General features: G+C 38.3%; 1 protein-coding gene across 3 annotated transcripts in view; it reads left to right on the forward strand.

Annotated features, from left to right (window-relative positions):
* SLC10A6 (solute carrier family 10 member 6) overlaps positions 1-12,342 on the forward strand; it is a 31,265-nt gene that overhangs the window by 15,257 nt on the left and 3,666 nt on the right. For all 3 annotated transcript variants that reach the window (XM_025922089.2, XM_086704635.1, XM_086704636.1), the window contains exons 3-5: positions 3,746-3,834; positions 6,900-7,075; positions 9,889-10,046. In XM_025922089.2, coding sequence (XP_025777874.1) covers positions 3,746-3,834; positions 6,900-7,075; positions 9,889-10,046 — 423 coding nt within the window. The remainder of the gene's footprint in view (positions 1-3,745; positions 3,835-6,899; positions 7,076-9,888; positions 10,047-12,342) is intronic.

Raw genomic sequence — 12,342 nt, forward strand, 5'->3', positions numbered from 1 at the left:
GGCTCCAGGCTCCGAGCCATCAGCCCAGAGCCTGACGCGGGGCTCGAACTCACGGACCGCGAGATCGTGACCTGGCTGAAGTCGGACGCTTAACCGACTGCGCCACCCAGGCGCCCCAAGATTTCATTCTTTTTGATCACCAAGTAATATTCCACTGTATGTATATACCACATCTTCTTTATCCATTCATCAATTGGTGGACATTTGGTCTCTTTCCATACTTTGGCTATTGTCAATAGTGCTGCTATAAACTTTGGGGTGTATGTACCCCTTCAAAACAACACTCCTGCATCCTTTGGATAAATACCTAGTGGTGCAATTGCTGGGTCCTAGGGTAGTTTATTTTTAACTTTTTGAGGAACCTCCATACTGTTTTCCAGAGTGGCTGCACCAGTTTGTATTCCTACCAGAAGTGCAAAAGAGATCCTCTTTCTCCACATGCTTGCCAACATCTGTTGTTAATGTTAGCCATTCTGACAGGTGTGAGGTGATATCTCATTGTCATTTTGATTTGTATTTCACTGATGAGGAGTGATGTTGAGCATTTTTTCATGTGTCTTTTAGCCATCTGGATGTCTTTGGAAAAGAAGACATGTCTTTTGCCCATTTCTTCACTGGATTATTTGTGGGGTTTTTTTTGGTGTTGAGTTTGGTAAGTTCTTTATAGATTTTGGATACTAACCCTTTATCTGATATGTCACTTGCAAATATCTTCTCCCTTTCTGTCAGTTGCCTTTTAGTTTTGCGGATTGTTTCCTTTGCTGTGCAGAAGTTTTTATCTTGATGATGTCCCAATAGTTCATTTTTGCTTTTGTTTCCCTTGCCTCTGGAGACATGTCAAGTAAGAAGTTGCTGCAGCTGAGGTCAAAGAGGTTGTTGCCTGTTTTCTCTTCTAGGATTTTGATGGCTTCCTGTCTTACGTGTATGTCTTTCATCCATTTTGAGTTTATTTTTGTGTATGGTGTAAGAAAGTGGTCCAGGTTCATTCTTCTGCATGTCGCTGTCCAGTTTGCCCAACACCATTTGCTGAAGAGACTGTCTTTTTTCCATTGGATATTCTTTCCTGCTTTGCCAAAGATTGGTTGGCCATATGATTGTGGATCCAATTCTGGGTTCTCTATCCTGTTCCATTGATCTATGTGTCTGTTCTTGTGCCCGTATCATATTGTCTTGATTACAGCTTGGTAGTATAGCTTGAAGTCTGGAATTGTGATGCCTCCAGCTTTGGTTTTCTTTTTCAGGATTGCTCGGGCTATTTTGGGTCTTTTCTGGTTCCATACAAATTTTAGGATTATTTGTTCTAGTTTTGTGAAGAATGCTGGTGTTATTTTGACAGGGATTACATTGAATATGTAGATTGCTTTGGGTAGTATCGACATTTTAACAATATTTGTTCTTCCAAGCCATGAGAATGGATGTTTTTCCATTTTTTTGTGTATCTTCTTCAATTTCTTTCATAAGTTTCTATAGTTTTCAGTGTATAGATTTTTCACCCTTTGGTTACGCTTATTCCTAGGTATTTTTGGTGCAATTGTAAATGGGATTGATTCCTTGATTTCTCTTTCTGCTGCTTCATTATTGATGTATAGAAATGCAACCAATTTCTGTACATTGATTTTATATCCTGCGATGTTGCTGAATTCATGTATCCGTTCTAGTAATTTTCTGATGGAGTCTTTTGGATTTTCCACATGGAGTATCATGTCACCTGTGAAGAGTAAAAGTTTGACTTTCTCCTTCTGACTTGGATGCCTTTTATTTCTTTGTGTTGTCTGATTGCTTAGGCTAGGACTTCCAACACTATGTTGAATAACAGAGATGTCCATGAGAGTGGACATCCTTGTCATGTTCCTGAGCATCTAACTCTTGATTTCAGCTCAGGTCATGATCCCAGCATTGTGGGATTGAGCCTTGCACTGGGCTCCGTGCTGAATGTGGAGCCTGCTTAAGATTCTCTCTCTCTCCCTCTTTCCTCTTCTCCACTCATTTTCTTTCTCTCTCTAAAAAAATAAAAAATAAAAAATAAACGATCTAATTCTTTAAATAACACTTCCACATTGATTCTATTAGTAGTTCCATTTCCTAGATTTGTAGGATGATAGAGGTTAATTAACTTCGCTAAGAATGTGCAGCTGGTCAGCAAAGAACTGAAATTCTGACTTGGGAATATGACTGCAAAGCCAAGCTCTTAACACTGCAAGAGTTCATTTTTGCAAATAAAGAAAGAGAACTTGTTTATTAAAAACAAAAACAAAAACACCATATATAATTCACTGTAATGCCATTGGTTAACTGGATCACAGTGGGTCTAATGAGACTTTAGTTCCTACAGTTCCACCTTTCACATGGCCTGTGAATCTTGATATCTTTACCGATCCAGCATGAATGATTCCTATTGATTATTAGAGAGCATATTCACAGGTCACAACTGTATCCATATCTCTTCCATATCTGCTTTCCTCATTGTCATTTCTCATTAAACTCTGCCCTTTCCCTAGAGATCTCAGTTTACTTACTAGGCTTAGAAGGAAACCTTGGTAAAATGATATGGCTATCCTCGTTTGCTCAGAGTTTTTGGAGAATTGGCAGAAATTATGATTCTTAAAAGTCTAAAGTGTTAATCTGGAGTCTCTAGTCATCACTTGGAGGGCTTTACAAACCATGACCCATAGCTGAAAAACATGTGCTAATGACAGCTGAAGCCCATTAAATTTGTAAAATTTGAGTGAAATCCTAGTTTAGGAAATCGTGATTTTATGCACAACTTATTCTGATCAGTAAATTAACATATTCTGTTTTGATAATACATTCTAAAAGGCACTTGTAAACAATTAAAACCCAACATATTATGAGCAACTCATGTAACTTTGGAGCCAGTATTGCAGGCATTTGGCCGGATTTGGAAAACAGCACTGGAAAAGGTTAGTGTGTGGATCCTGCTGGCAAGTGGGCCTCTGCTCTCCTGAGCCTGCCTTCAATGCCTTTACTCATTTGTGTTAATTAAAAGGCATTTTTTTCCTACCCACCTTTAGGTTACCTGGCCACACTTGCAGAATATGAGAAATTCTTTGGTATGTGTAACAGATGCTGTTTTTTTATATCTGCAATAGGTATTCTTTACTTTGCGAAACAAATGGCCCATTGGCTTCACATAGGGAAGTAATAGCTGTGGTCGTAGAGAGGTGACCTCATGCATAGCAACCAAAGAATTTTGCCGAGTCTGCCTGTTTTCTAATGTTTACATTTCTGGTTGTCTCTAAAATTCCATGTGATTGTCAGGGGGATTTTGAGAGAGAAATGATGGAACAAGAATGGTGGCATTCAGTGGTAACATATACCCTTCAAAGACTGTCTTCCAAAGATTTTTTCTTTCTTTATATTTGGAGGTGGATGCAGAAATGAAATGCAGCCTAAAATTTTTTTAATGTTTATTTATTTTTGAGAGAGAGAGGGAGAGAGAGACAGAGTGTAAGCAGGAGAGGAACAGAGAGAGAGAGGGAGATACAGAATCCAAAGCAAGCTCCAGACTCCGAGCTGTCAGCACAGAGCCCAGTGTGGGGCCTGAACCCATGAACCATGAGATCATGATCTGAGCCAAAGTGGGATGCTTAACCAACTGAGCCACCCATGCACCCCTAAAATGAAGCTTTAATTAAAGCCTATATCTAATTGAAATAGAAATTGTTGAGGACTGGGAAGTCAAGGTAAGAGGAGATATCATCTGATGGATTTTTCTTCTCCCCAGGAATCACCCTTGTGTGCCTGACCATCCCTGTGGCCTTTGGTATCTATGTGAACTATAGGTGGCCCAAGCAATCCAAAATCATTCTCAAGGTAAGCAGCTCCACATGGCAGTTAATGTATCCTTAGACTTAGACACTGGAAAGACAGATGTAGACAATGACTGTAACAGACTGGCCAGTCAGATACAATCCCACACCCAGCAATTTTTGTTTTTTTGTATTTTTGTTTTTAAATTTAATTTTATTTTAGAGGCAGTCTGGGGGGAGAGGGGCAGAGGGAGAGAGAGAGAGAGAGAGAGAGAGAGAGAGAGAGAGAGAGAGACAGAGAGACAGAGAGAGAGAGAATCCCAAGCAGGCTCCATGTTCAACTTGGAGCCTGATGCAGGGCTTGATCCCATGACCCTGGGATCATGACCTGAGCTGAAACCAGGAGTAGGATGCTCAACTGACTGAGCCACCCAGGCGCCCCAGTTCTGCTTTTTTTTGATCTAACCTCCATATTTCCTCCACTCTTCTCAGCCATCCTCTGTCATTCCCATAGGCCCATACACTGAGGCTTATGGACACAGTCAAGAATGGGACTTTTGCTTTAGTTGACAGGAAAGCCAAGGCCTATGTGTGGCCAGAGAGAACCCAGAGCCCATCTATTCACAAGATTCCACATGAGTGCTCTTGAGGTGAAAGCTGCTCAGGTGTGCATGCAATAGAGCCCTGGTGTTGAAGAGTATTGGCTGCTTTCATGAAAAAGTAGGGCTGTTTTTCAGAAGCATTCCTGGGGAAGCTTTGATGTTGTAGTCTCTACACATGAACAACTACTGTGGCTGCTGACCACATGAAAAGCTGTCAGAATGAAATGCAGAATGCATTGAAGAGTCTGGTCATGGAATGATGGTAACTGGGACCTCCTACCTCCTCTTGACTTTCCAGCATTGGCTTTTGTCTGCTGGAGAAACAAGCAAATGTCCTTGTTTTAAAAATATCTCTGAAATGACTTTTAAAAATATCTAAAAATGACTTTTAAATCTCGAGGCATTCTCAACAAAGGTGTCAATATCCTAGGGTGTTTTCAGTGTTTACAATTATGTATCATTTTAGAAGATGTGAGATTCCATTATGTGCTGCTTTATGAAGATTTTTAAAATGCTTTACTTATATTTTACATGTATAAAGAAATAAACATTTGGGGCTAACTGAAGGTTCAACAAATACATCTCAGGTCATATTAGTTTGGGGTTTATGGTTTGGTTCAGTGTAAGTTCCTGCTGTCTGGCTCCCCCTGACGGAGTGCTGCCCCTCTACTTGTCTGCACAAATGGGTGCTGCCTTCTCACTTTGGCACAAGACTGAACAGCTCTCACTGTTCCTCCAGTGAGATCAAGAGCGGGAAGAGGGGTTGACAAGCAGACAAATCAATTGAGCACAGAGAACTGGAGGAAGGCTTAAATGTTGTACATTTCGACTGCGTGTCAGTGGGTGACTTTGTTATTTCAGTAGGAGAAAATTTCCAATGTGGCCATGTATGGTTATAATTTTATTTACAAAATAAGAGGACAGAGTATAACAGTGGGAACCTCTTACTTTTCAAATACTCTATTTTTGATGAAGTACTGTCAAGTACTCTATTTTATTAGTACTTTTTAGGTACTGTAATAAAAAACCCTACAATTTTGGTGTTTCCAGATCCTCTATTAGTCCCTCAGTGTCAATGGAGAAATAAGATAAATTTTCTGTAGTCACTTATATTATCTGTAAAGAGCAGATCTAAAACCCCTTTCTTTTGCCTGTTTTATAGGATTTTTGGCAGAAAAAAATTTAATAATAAGCATAAATATTCTAGAGCTCCTTGGTAAAAAACTAGAATAATCTAATTATTATTTTGATATATTTTCATTGTTTGTTCTTGGTCCTCTTTTAATTTTAGATCTGATACATTTTCTGAACAAATTGCTCATGGTGAATTTTTAAACTTTGAGATCCTTTTTTGATAGAAAGATGGAGAAGGATTTTGACAACTGTAGGTCTTCTTGTGTGTTCCGGCATCTTCCCATTAAGCAGAGGCCCAGTCTGTCTTTGTATTTGACCAGTAAAAATAAACCCAGAGAACATCTCTGGTGCATTGGGTTATTTTTATTTTGTTCTGCTCCCCCATGACCACCTTCCTCCACGTCTTGAATCATTTCAAATCCAGATTGAGGCTATAACTAGGTTATAGTTTATGGTCTACATGGAATGGGAGCTTGTCAAAATCCTAATTTTCTCCAAACATTCTAGGTCTGGCTTTCTCTCCATCTGATCTAAAACTCAAACTATTGGAAATTCTTTTTTGTTGAACAACAAAAGTAATAACAGTATTCATTTGGGAGAGGGAAGAGGTATGTGTTAGTACCTCTATTCCAATAATATTAGCCCAGATTATCTAGTAAAGAATGGGTAGATTTTATTTGGAGGAGAGAAGAACAGGGATGAAAGCAGTAGGAATCCATTGGTAGTTGAAGAAGTGATAGGAAGAGAGTGGCAGACGGCCAGGCAAGACAAATCTTAGACAAGAGGGTACCAGTGAGGGATCTAGGAAGTGTGTGTAGGGATGGTGGAGGCTTATTGTTACATTTTGCTTATTTCACAAATTTGTCCTATCCTTGAAAAACTCCACTCCCCAATCCTTCTGGCAAAATCTACTTCCAGGGAAAAAATACTAATCTTAAAATAAGATTTGGAATCATGTTGAGCCCCATGAATTTTCAGTTTAGCCAAATCAGTTGACCACCTTGGAACTTAGGTTTCTTTTCTATAAAATGAGATTGGATTTGGTGGTAAGGCCTGTCTTTGTTCCAAAACTTCTAGGTTCCCAGCTTTTTATTTTTATTTATTTTTTGAAGTTTATTTATTTTTAAGAGAGAAAGAGAGACAGACAGACAGACAGACAGAGCATGAGTGGGGGAGGAGCAGAAAAAGAGGGTAAAACAGAATCCGAAGCAGGCTCCAGGCTCTGAGCTGTCAGCACAGAGCCCAAGGTGACCTGAGCCAATGTTGGATGCTTAACCAACTGATCCACCCAGGCGCCCCAGTTCCCAGCTTTTTAGAAGCAGTGATGGACTTTGCATCATAGAGCTGAGAGAACATGATGTTTACATGTACTTATTTTATTGGTTTGCTTTAGATTGGGGCCATTGTTGGTGGGGTCCTCCTTTTGGTGGTTGCAGTTGCTGGTGTGGTGTTGGCAAAAGGATCTTGGAATTCAGACATCACTCTTCTGACCATCAGTTTCATCTTCCCTTTGATTGGCCATGTCACGGGCTTTCTGCTGGCACTTCTTACCCACCAATCTTGGCAGAGGTACAGTGAAATTATCCGTACACTTTTTTTGAGGAAGTTAAAGTAAACACACTGCCACTGGCAGGCTTTGCTGCCAGGCTATGTCAGGAGACATTAAGAATCTTGACTTACAAGGTGGATGGAACAGGATGACTCCTCATAGAGTGAAAAGATCATGGTACTTCCTGCGTAAATGAGAGCAAAGGCTGGAGTGATGGGAAATTGTAATCTGTGAAATTAGGATTGGGGTGTTAACACCACATGTTGAAATCTGGACACATTTCTCTTCTTATCCTAGTAATTAGATAGGGGTGAGATGGTTTCATTAAATATAGAGATCATTCTAGGGCATGAGCAAAATTCGAGATTAAGCATTTATCCATTGTGCCAAATTCTGTAAAAGTGCTAATTATAAGGGGCAAGAGGAGGAAGGGCAAACTGGAGATATAAGATGGGAATGTATCTGATACATTGTCATTACAAGCTGGGGCATATAATTTATAAATATTGTGAAATATTAAAAATGATAGTACTCCATGTTGTTATGTCTGGAGATGAATTGTTGGAGGGAATGTAAATTGGTATAAACTCTCTGGAAGGCAACTTAGTCATATCAATAGCCTTATAAATATTTATAGCTGTTCACTCAGTGATTTTACTTCTAGAAATCTGTCCTGGATCTAGGACTGTCAGATAAGCACACAAAAATTGATGTGCAAGGATGTTAATTGCAGTTTTATTTATAAATATAAAAAATAGAAACAATTTAAATATCTGACAATAGGGAGATATTTAATTCATGAGGTATCTACGTGATGGACTATGATGCATCAATTTTAATGCTTCTGGGAAATACTTAAAAGATAAATTTAAAGGAGAATAGGAAACAGTATGCATTTTGATTCCCACCTTGTAGAAGAAAGCAGAAGAATTTTATGTATGGAAAAATACTGGAAGAAATATACCATATGCTAAGAGTGTTTAATTTTGAGTAGTAGGATTAAGAGTAATTTTTGTTTCTTAATATTTTCTTGGTATATTTCCTGAGTTTTTCGATGAGTATGTACTATCTCTAAAGTCAGAAAAGAATTATTGAAGAAACGTGAGCTATGTAGTTGAACTTCGAAGGTGGAGTTTGGGAAATTAAAATGCTTAAAAGATTGATTTAAGTCAAAGAGAATAGAAAGTGGTGTGTGTTTTGATGTTTATTTTGTAGAAGAAATCTATTTCTAGTCTACTTGGAGAGCATTTAGGATTATCCCAGGTACTGAGTGAGGCTCTGCTTATGGTATCTCATTTACTTCTTACTATGAGCCTGAGAAGTAGTTACTATTAGTACCCTCATTCCACAGATGAGCAAATCCTTCAAGACGTTAAGGAACTTGACTAAGTTTGTAGAGCCAGAATGTGGTGGAGTTAGGATTTGACCTGGAGTTTGTTTGCAAAGCCAATAATTAGGAACACAGGTTGTTGAGTGGTTGAAATATAATCAGATCTGGAGAGAAAGTATTCCTATGGCAAAGTGTAGTTAACAATCTTGTTTCTCCATACTTGATGGCTTGAGAAAGATCAGAATGGAGACACTGCATTTGCCTTGTGAATGGTCCAGATGTGAGGTCCACCTTTGCAGCTTAATCATGTCAGGTAATTGACAGGGGTCTGAAAGGAATGAGACTGGTCTAAAGAAGGCATAGCAAGCAAGAGAGTAAATAGAAATAAAATAAGAGCGGTAGAGCTTGCTCCGTACCAATGTTTTCATGCCCATATTACTTTCTCCTTGTTACCTCCCTATTCCAAATCCACTTGCATCGAGATGCTGGTTTGTATTCTGAAACACCTCTTTTCCATCTTCACTTCCATCTATAGAAACCTGCAGACCCCCTTTATAAATTACAGACAAATCAGTTACCCAGCCCCTGAGGTCCTGCTTATGTCTTCCTTTTACTTTCTCCTGGTTTTTATTTTTCAAATGAGGTTTATTGAATTTTTTTTTTCCAACTAGGAAATCAATAAAATACAGAAAAATAGAAAGTAAGAAAAAAACGTGTTCCTAAACTCTTTCACCAAAGAGTTTTAGACATTTGGTTTTCACTTAGGGTTTTTGTGTTTACCTTCAAGTGTTGTTGAGCTTATACTTTTTCCTACCTATTTCATCTTTCCATTCTCATCTCCAACTCTGCACTCCACACAGATTGGCTTACAGCATTTACACCGCCTCCTGGTAGGTGCAGGTCATACCTGTCCCTGGATCTTTAATTTCAGTCACTGTCCCATATGAAATGCCTCTCCCACCCTCACCCTTTCATTCCCCTCTGCCTCTGTGAAGCCTTCTCTAACCATTTATGCCACTTCTATGAATTTCTATAGCATCTCCCTGACCCTCCATCATATTTTGTCTTGTGTTGTTACTGGGCCTTTCCTGTGTGTATATCATGTCTTTCCACCCTGATTCCTAGGGTGGGGTTCCTGGGGTCCTGCTCCAAAGAGTCTCTTGGAGAGAAGACCACCTACAAAACAGGCACATTCAGCACATTATTATGAAACAAGTAGATGTTTTTGGGGGCAGAGAGGCAAGGAGAGAGAGAATCCCAAGCAGGCTCTGCACTGTCAGCTCAGAGCCAGAAGAAGGGCTCGAGTTCATGAACTGTAAGATCATGACCTGAGCCCAAATCAAGAGCTGGAGGCTTAACCAACTGAGCCACCCAGGCGCCCTGCGAGTAAACAATTTTAGTGGTCTAAGCTCATAGCTTACATTTATTGCTATATATATGAGAAAAATTTAAGAAGAGTCCTAATTCTAGCATGTAACTCTTGAAAAATTCTTTCATTGGTAGATGCAGGACGATTTCCTTAGAAACTGGAGCTCAGAATATTCAGATGTGCGTCACCATGCTCCAGTTATCTTTCACTGCCAAGCAGTTGGTCCAGATGCTTAGCTTCCCACTGGCCTATGGACTCTTCCAGCTGTTGGATGGATTTCTCATTGTTGCAGGTGAGTAGAGCCTCCACTGTGTAGATGTGATTGAAAATTGTCAACCCAAGCCACAAACTTCTTTTTCAATCTGAACATGCATGTGCAACTCTTGTGATACATTTTTAGCCTGACATTTCTGGAGAAAATAAAGAGCACAAACAAGATCCTTTGCTTTCACAGAAAAACATTAAAAACATGTGATAGTGAGCTTATAATTACAAACAAATATGCTTCATAAAAGACAATGCACTATTAGAACTTAGATTCTAGGACTTGATAAGTCTCCATGAGCAATAATTTATCTTCAAAATGACATTTGTTCTATTTCATCAAGAGTCATGAGGTCTTCCAAATGCCAAGTTATTTCACAATGCTTCTGTGAGCAAGAATTGTTCTGAACGGCTGTGAAATATTTTTCAACTATGAAATATAATACATACACAGATATTGAAATACATATTTGCATACATATATATCATATGTATCTATCCATACAGCCAAATATACATCATTTTAGAGTCCATAATTAGGTAGGTTCACAGAAAGTAAATTAAAAAAGACATAGATATGTACATACACACATATATTTTAATCTTGGGACATTGTAAATTTTCACTGTTATCAGGGAATAGGTCCTGTGTAAGATTACTGGTATAACTGATTATATACTGATTGCTAATATAACAATCAATGTAAGGAATACTTGGGGTTGAATTTTACCAGAAAATAAGATAAATCTTAGCAGAATAAATCTCCCTGGTCTTAGATCCAAGTTTTAATTCCTTTTCCTTGGTGAGATTGTGAGGGGAGGAACATGTCTGGCTCATTCCCAGGTATCTTCCAGCACCCAGGTGAGCATCTGACTCACAGGAAGCATTCCACAGGTGTTGCTAACTGACTGACTGACTGAATGGATGAGCCATCAATAACCTGATGAATATTTCAATCACAAATGGTCCATTCCAGATAAAAATAGCCATTTTGATACATCAAATGATTTTCTTCCATTGTTTCCTCTTTTTTTTTATTGAGGTATTATTGACATACAATATATTAGTTTCAGGTATACAACATGATGATTCAAATTTGTATATATTATGAAATGATCACCACAGTAAGTCCATTTAACATCTGCCCCATACATAGAGTTTTTTTCCCTTGTGATGAGAACTTGTAAGATTTACTCTGTCAGCAACTTTCAGCTATACAATAGCGTTATCAACTATAGTCACCTATTGTACATTGCATCTCTATGTCTTATGTATTTTATAACTGGAAGTTTTTCCCTTTTGACTCCCTTCACTGATATCCCCCACCCTGCTACCCCCCCACCCCTGCCTCTGGCTCATGCCTATCTCTGTGATCTTGGTTTTGGCATGCTATATTTCCATTTTTGTTTGTCTTGGGTATTTTATTTCACTTCTGATTTCTTTGTTGACCCACTGGTTGTTCAGTAGCACGTTGTTTAGTGTCCACATATTTGTGAATTTTCCAGTCTTCTTGCAGTTAATTTCTAGTTTCATGCCACTGTGGTCAGAAAAGATATTAGATATGATTTCAATCTTAAATTTATTAAGACTTGTTTTGTGGCCTAACATATGATCTGTCCTGGACTGTTCTATCTACTCTTGAGAAGAATATGTATTCTGTTGCTTTTGGATGGAATGTTCTGTATATGTCTGTTGACATCATCTGGTTTAATGTGTCATTTAAGGCCAATGTTTTCTTATTTGATTTTTTCTCTGGACATTCTAACCATTTATGTGAGTGGGTGTCAAAGTCCCATATTATCATTATATTGCTGATAATTTCTCTCTTTCAGTCTGTTAATATTTGCTTTATATATTTAGGTGCTTCTATGTTGTGTGCATATATATTTATAAATGTTATCTCCTCTTGTTGGATCGACCCCTTTGTCACTATTTAATGTCCTTGTCTGTCTTTACAGTTGTTGTTTTAAAGTTTATTTTATCTGATATGAGTATAGCTACTTCAGCTTTCTTTTGTTTTCTGTTTGCATGAAACATGTTTCTCCATCCCTTCACTTTCACTCTGTGTGTATCGTTACAACTGAAGTGAGTCTCTTGTAGGCAGCATAGAGATGGGTCTTTTTTTTTTTTTATAGTTTTTTTATGTTTTAAATGTTTTAAATATGTTTTTAATGTTTGTTTAAATGTTTGTTTGTTTATTTATTTATTTATTTATTTATTTATTTTTAATCTTTATTTATTTTTGAGAGAGACTGAGGAAAGGGCAGAGAGAGAAAGACAGGGATCCAAAGTGGGGTCCATGCTGACAACAGAGAGCCTGATGT

This window comes from Puma concolor, chromosome B1 (genome assembly GCF_028749965.1).
Source record: "Puma concolor isolate L17-30 chromosome B1, mPumCon1.1.hap2, whole genome shotgun sequence".
Taxonomy (NCBI): Eukaryota; Metazoa; Chordata; class Mammalia; order Carnivora; family Felidae; genus Puma; species Puma concolor.